Source organism: Vicia villosa, linkage group LG4, assembly GCF_029867415.1.
Source record: "Vicia villosa cultivar HV-30 ecotype Madison, WI linkage group LG4, Vvil1.0, whole genome shotgun sequence".
Classification (NCBI taxonomy): domain Eukaryota; kingdom Viridiplantae; phylum Streptophyta; class Magnoliopsida; order Fabales; family Fabaceae; genus Vicia; species Vicia villosa.
The window spans coordinates 134,515,878-134,523,104 of NC_081183.1; the positions used below are offsets into that span (position 1 = coordinate 134,515,878).

The 7,227-nt window shown below is 39.7% G+C and overlaps 1 protein-coding gene across 1 annotated transcript; it reads right to left on the bottom strand.

The window, feature by feature from the left end:
* Positions 1-3,738: 3,738 nt before the first annotated feature.
* Positions 3,739-6,835, bottom strand: LOC131597918 (uncharacterized). The gene is made up of 2 exons (XM_058870577.1): positions 6,217-6,835; positions 3,739-3,806 (listed from the first exon to the last, which is right to left on the bottom strand). Exons 1-2 carry the CDS (start codon positions 6,833-6,835, stop codon positions 3,739-3,741), a joined length of 687 nt encoding a protein of 228 aa, XP_058726560.1.
* Between the last annotated feature and the right edge of the window lie 392 nt (positions 6,836-7,227).

Consider the following 7,227-nt stretch of genomic DNA (forward strand, 5'->3'; position numbering starts at 1 on the left):
TAGTGAGATTAAGCTTAAACGATTAAGAGAAATATCACAGTTGTGATTATCGCTTTTAAGAAGCATTTGTAATACTCTTAGAATTGATTACATTAAGTTGTAAGGAACTAGAGTGATCGTGTGGATCAGAATACTCTAGGAAGTCTTAGAAGTGATCTAAGCAGGTTGTAACTAGAGTGATCGTGTGGATCAGTAGACTCTAGAAAAGTCTTAGAGGGTATCTAAGCAGTTGTTCCTGGAGTGATCAGTGTGTGATCAGTAGACTCTGGAAGACTTAGTTGCTGACTAAGTGGAGAACCATTGTAATCCGTGCGATTAGTGGATTAAATCCTCAGTTGAGGTAAATCATCTCTGCGGGGGTGGACTGGAGTAGTTTAGTTAACAACGAACCAGGATAAAAATAACTGTGCAATTTATTTTTATCTGTCAAGTTTTTAAAATACGATATCATAAATCGTCCGATCCAACCAAAATTCTCCACCTCCATTTATGAAGAAGGGCCAAATTGAAATCTCCGATTCTTTTTAATCTTAAACCATCTTTATTGATAGGAAGACAAACCATATTCCAATTCACCCAATGCAACCTCCTTCGCTTCTCCGTACTACCCCAAAGAAAACCACTTTGAATCTTAATAATCTCTTTTTGAATTTTCACCGGAGCCTTATAAAAATAAAGATGAAAAATTGAAAGGCTACTCAACACCGATTTAAGGAGCGTAATTCTGTCCCCGAAACTGAGAAAGCGCCCCTTCCAACGAGATAACCGCTTCCGAAGCTTAGAAACTAAAGGAAGCCAAGTTGCAATCCTTCTTGAGTTATAGCCAATAGGAATACCAAGGAAATTGAAATCCTTTTCTTTCGTCTTGCAAGAAAGAAATAACGCAGCAGCTTCCAAAAAGGAGGGATTAATATTAATGTCGATTAACTTACTATTATAAAGATTAATGCCAAGCCCCGAAACAATTTCGAAACCCCTGAGAACCGATTTTATAGCCTAAATGTGCTTCAAACTACTATCTCCCACTAATAGAGTGTTATCCGAAAATTGGAGAATGTCAATGAAACACTCCGCATTGACATTAAAATCGATAAATTCTCCTAATTCCACTGATTTCTTGACCAAAGCCGACAACCCTTCCGCCACAAGGATGGAAAAAAAGGAGAAAGTGGATCGTCTTATCTCAAACCCCTTTCCACCATAAATTCCTTAGTCGGGCTACCGTTCATTAAAATCGACATTTTTCTAGAGAAAATAGTTGCTTTCATCCAACTTAATCAAATATCACCAAAACCCATCTTCCTCATCACGCTCCTTAAAAAAACCCAACTAACCTTATCGTAAGCTTTTTCGAAAGCTACCTTGAAAAGAAAACAACCCTTGTTTTCCTTACTCGCGAAATCCACTAAGTTGTTCGCCACTAAAACCCCGTCAAGTAATTGTCTTCCGGGGAAAAAAGCACTTTGACATAGAGAAACAATAGAACTCAACATAATTTTTAACCTTGCCAAACTAATAGGCCTATAATCGTTTAACCCCAACGGATTGGAATTCTTAGGAATAAGGGTCAAGAACGAAGAAATAATCGATTTAGATAAAACAGAACTTCCATGAAAGTCCTTGAAGAACCGAATAAAGTCTTCCTTTAAGAAGTGCCAACATCTCTTAATGAACAAGAAAGAATAACCATCAGGACGCGGGCTTTTCATACCTTCGCAACCCCACACCGCCTCCTTTATTTCAAGATCCGTAAACAGAGGTTCTAAGAAAGCCTTCTCGGATTGATTAAGCCTTCTGAAAGGGATTCCTACGATACTGTCGCACGCTCGCGAAAAATGAACAGAGTCGCCACCAATATATTTATCCCATAAGGGAAAGGAATATCAGAAAACCTAACAAAGGAAGGAACAGGGTCTTGCGACCAGAGAATCAAGGTACGGGAGTCGGTTACGCAAGGGGAAGGTATTAGCACCCCTCGCGCCCATCGTACTCGATGGTATCCACCTATGTTTGTTTCTATATAAAGGGTGTTTACTATGTCTATGTCTATATGCGAAATGAATTCAAAATGTAGGGAAAATAAAGAATTGTACTCGCACGGGCCCTACCCCGCTGCCTACGTATCCTTTTCAGGAATCAGAGTTACCGTAGCTCGGCTAAAGATTTTCTGTTTGTTTTTGTGTTTTTTAGTTGGGCGGAGTTAACGCTCACGCTCTTGCATAAGGGATCGACCTAGGATGCAGGGGAGCGGAGATAACGGTGCCCTTAGGTGCCAACGAGGCAAAAGAAAAAGAAATGATTGGTTTGTGTCTTTTAGGGTAATTCCATGATGACGAGAACTTACCACAGGATCTCGCATCACTTCCTCACTTTTGTTTTTAGTCTGAACATTTATTAGGTTTTTTGAAGTGTTTTTGGTTGGTGTTTTTTAAGGGGATTCTATTCAAGTATTTATTAATGTTTTACGGTTGTAAAAGGAAAAGAATGAAAAAAAGGGGAACTAGTCCTAATTTCTACATCTATGTTATTCTAGTCCTAAAAGAAAAATAGGGAAGAAAAAGCAATTAAAGATCAAGGGCATAATGGTCATTTCACAAAGGAGAATATTCACAAAATAAAAGAATTGAATCTATACAAAACCCAAAACAAACAATTATGAGAATTATTCCTAAACTATGTCATTTTGTTCATGCAAGGGTCTAATTTGGAATTAAACTAAGAAAACAAATTATTGAATTATAGACTAAAAACTATCTATTTTTATGGTTTATCAACCAATTAACACTCAAAGAAAACAATTATTAAAAGAACAATTAAAAGAAAATAGTATTCTAAAAAATCTAATTGGGTAAGAATGTTTTCTTGTCAATTTTTATTTAAGTAAAAAGGATCAAACTAAAGTGAAGGAAAGCAAACTTATTATTTATTAACCAACCAACAATTAATAGCAAACAACAATTAAAAGAAACTAAACAAAAGATTATTTACTTCTAAAATCTAATTGGTTAAAAACATATTTTTTATTATTTTTACTTAAGGAGAAAACTGAATTATCATGCAAAAAGGATAAAAGAAAATCAATTTTATTATGTTTTTTTTATTAACAGCAGAGGGGTGAATTAGCAATTTCTAATGAACTAAAAAAATATACTAAGTGTTGCTCTGGGCCTAAATGGAGTGGTGCAGAGAGCAAATGCGCTAGGCCCAAATATTTGAAGATCGCGTCGGCATTAGCAGAAGGGATGTATGCTTAGAAAAACGCTTAAGCCCAGTTGTGACTACCTCTTGTGACCCATCATCCTCTATATCACATGTTAGTTCAACCCTCTTTTATTATGCTCATTATTCTCTAACGTGACATGCATGTGGACTTGGGATCAATGGGTCACTAGCATTTAAGTCACTAACAAACAAAATGAAGCATCCAGCCAATGGTAAGTTGACAACACGACATCTCTTCACCCAGTCTTATTGAAAACAAATAATACAAACAGCTAGGAGGAAAACGAGGCGTATTGCATGGGCCAAAGCATGGATGACACGCAGGCCATGACCGGAAAAAACATGCAGCGCCGGAGATGCTTTCACCAGTCATCTTCTCCGATACTCCGGTTGCCGGAGCTAACCAAAAATTGCCCAGAAAATTTAAAAGACACCACCTTCCAAATCGGTTTGTCATGCTGGATCTTATTATGGGATTAGTCTTTTTCAATACCCACTCCAAGTCGCAAACGGTAGCTACACAAGAAAACCATAACATCTAAGCACCCCACAGCCATGACTTAGAGATGTCAACCAACTCAGATCTACGCATACAAACCATATATCACATTCAAATTTGATAAACGCATGCATAACGTGAACACACGAGAAACCGACGTACACCAAATGTACAACTACCAGATGATCACTGAATGTAAGTAACTCATGCAAACGCCAAGATTCTAACATGTTCAGCTAGCATGCTTAAAAGGATCAATGAACATACCTGAAACAGGCTGAAGGGTGTTCGGAAAGCCCCGACGTTCTACGCTTTGAGTCGGACGCGATGATGATGGTGACTACTCCCAGCTCCGCGTGTTTCCGCCAAATAAGCACCGCTGCTACGAACTTCTGCTAGATCTCAATAAGGATGATGACGATATCGAAGATCTTGAAGAGAACCGATTGACGATGTCGTAGAATTGTTGCGAGAATGGGGTGGTGGAGATGAGGGAGAGAGAGAGAGAGAGAGAGAGAGAGAGAGAGAGAGAGAGAGAGAGAGAGAGAGAGGAGAGAGAGAGAGAGAGAGAGAGAGAGAGAGAGAGGAGAGAGAGAGAGAGGGGAGAGAGAGAGAGAGAGAGAGAGAGAGGAGAGAGAGAGAGAGGAGAGAGAGAGAGAGGGGGAGAGAGAGAGAGAGGGGGAGAGAGAGAGAGAGAGAGAGAGAGAGAGAGAGAGAGAGAGAGAGGAGAGAGAGAGAGAGAGAGAGAGGGAGAGAGTTATGTGGTGATATAGTGAAGAGTGGAAGTGAAGTGAGAATGAGGTGTGTGAGTTTCTATTTATATAGGCAACCATTGGTTTGTAATTCACAATTCTTGGATGTGGGACTTGAACTAGTTTGCAATGCCTCTTTCTCATTTTCCCAATGTGGGACTTGCAGCACACTTTTTCTTATTTTTCCAATGTGGGACTTTGGTGTGTGTGTAGTGCAATTGTGTGTTGTTTTACTCTTTTTCCCTCATGCTGTGGTGCCTACTTTGAACACTTATATCTCAAACCATGAGCTGTGAAATGATGCAAGAATGGTGTCATATCGAAGAGGGCGTGGGATAGAACAAGATTGGTGTTGAAAATATCTCGAAATAAGGCTTAGAAGTATGAGAAAAATGGCCTTGAATTCATGCAAATACCACTGCACACGCCCAGCAGCCTGCTGTCACATGCGTATGGCCAGAACGTGACTCTGCGAGGGTGGTACTTTGAGCCTCTCTATCTCGATCAATACATGTCCAAAATCAGTGATACTGGTCTCATTGGACAGAGGACATGGCAAAGAATAGCTTAGAACTGGGCTTGTTTAAGATAGAGACTTGTGGAGGAAGAAATAGACCTTGACATTTGGCCCACCATGTGTTTGCTGAAATGCATTGCATGCCCAGGATTCTGTGTCATGGCTGCCTGCAGAATTTGGTCAGGGTTGGGGCACCACTTTGAAGACTTGTATCTCACTCAATATTTGTCCAATTGTACCCATTCTTGTTTCAATGGATAGAGGAGATGGCAAGGAAGAGAATGATACCAAGTTTGCGTTCATATCACTTCTGTACAGCTCTAAAATTGACTGGAGATTTGGCATGCCAGGTGTTTGTGAAAATGCCAGGTCATGACCTGCCTTGTGACCTGGATTGTGCCTTGGTTCAAATGAGTTTCCAGCAACTTCACACCACTTTAACTCCTCATACAAGCTTCAAATGAAAAAATGTCCAACTACAAAGTTGTTCTCCTCCATGAGAGGAACAACTTTGATGTTGGAAACTTTTCCGGAAAATGTCGTTTGCCACGTGTAATCGGGTGCTGAAGTGGACTGCTCAACAAGATTTAAGACATCAAAAATTTTTCTAAGTGTTGGAATGTCTTCTTTTTTCTATTTTTCCCAACTTTTTGCCGAACTCCCGATTTTATCCATTCTTCGACTTTTCTTGATTAATTTTCCACCAAAAGTCAATATTTGAATAATTTTCCCGATTTTGACCCGAAAGTCAACTGTTCCGATTTTTCCGACTATTGATGAAATTCCCGATTAAATCTCTTCCACTCACATCCAGTCAAACAAACACATCCACACAGTCTGTATGAGAATTTTTCCACACATAGAAGCCGCTTCTGATTAAATGTTGACCAGAAAGTCAACTGATTGACTTTAGTCAAAGAAACCCTGATTTAGAGAACCAGATGGTTTGCAAGCTTGTACCCTCTAGTCAATGCCCTGATTTGAAGCAGAGAGACACCCAATCCAGGAGCTTCCATGAACATAGAACCACATGATTGTACCTCCGTCTTCTTATTTTCTGATCAACAATTCTTTGCAATAAAGCTTTTTCTTGCTGGCCTTTGAATGGTACCAATGATATGAATGCATGGGTATGGATCATGACCTAAGTGATGTATGTACATGAATGCAAAGCCTAAGCCAGTTAGAAGTTAAAGGGTAGGACAAATTTGGGGTATGACAGATACCCGGCCTGCTAATTTCGGGTTCGCTGAATTTAAGAGCAAAATGATTCAGAACTTCCTCCTTAACCTTTGAAACCGCCTCCTTTATTTCAAGATCCATAAACAGAGGTTCTAAGAAAGCCTTCTCGGGTTGATTAAGCCTTCTGACAGGGATTCCTACGATACCCGGCTTGCTAATTTCGGGTTCGCTGAATTTAAGAGCAAAATGATTCAGAACTTCCTCCTTAACCTTTGAAACCGCTTCCAAAATCCCTCTATCCGAATTGATGGAACCAATAAAATTACGTCTCATTCTCTCCTTCATAACGTTGTGGAAATACTTACTGTTAGAATCCCCATCGTTAAGCCACTTCAACCTATATATTCGGATAAGCATGTTCTCTTTGATTTTAAGGTTTAACCAAAATCTACTCAAAGCCTCCTTTCTAGTAAGAGAAATAATGTCCCAATATAAGTCGTTTTCACCTCCCACCGCATCATCCCCTTCGTTGATCTCCCTCACTCCCTTCTCCACCTCCCAATAGAACCTACCAAAAATCTCCTGATTCCACCATCTAAGACTATTCTTTAGAATCCACAACTTTTCTATTAGCACAAAATCATTTCTCCCTACAACCACCATGTTCTTCCATTCCTTCTCAACAAAAGGAGAGCCCGATGGATTCCTACGTAGTACTCCCTTTGGAGCCTTAAGTAGATGCAATAGAGCCTGATAGATTTCACCCTTATGTTTGACGAACCGTGTATATCCAATCTCTCAATCGGTCTCTATCCCTAAAAGCATTTACCTCTTAAGAATCTTATGCTTGAGAAACCTTGTATATTTTGGTCTCTCAACATGTCTATATCCCTAAAAGCATTTCACTCTTACAGGCCTCATTCTTGAGGGCCTGTAAATTGGGTCATATTTTCACCCAGAGTTAATAGAGCCCTCCCTAACTCTCAACTTGTCCATAAGGACCAAACCGAGCTAAGGCAGTAAACAATCCAAATGGACCAGATCGTCCCATGACC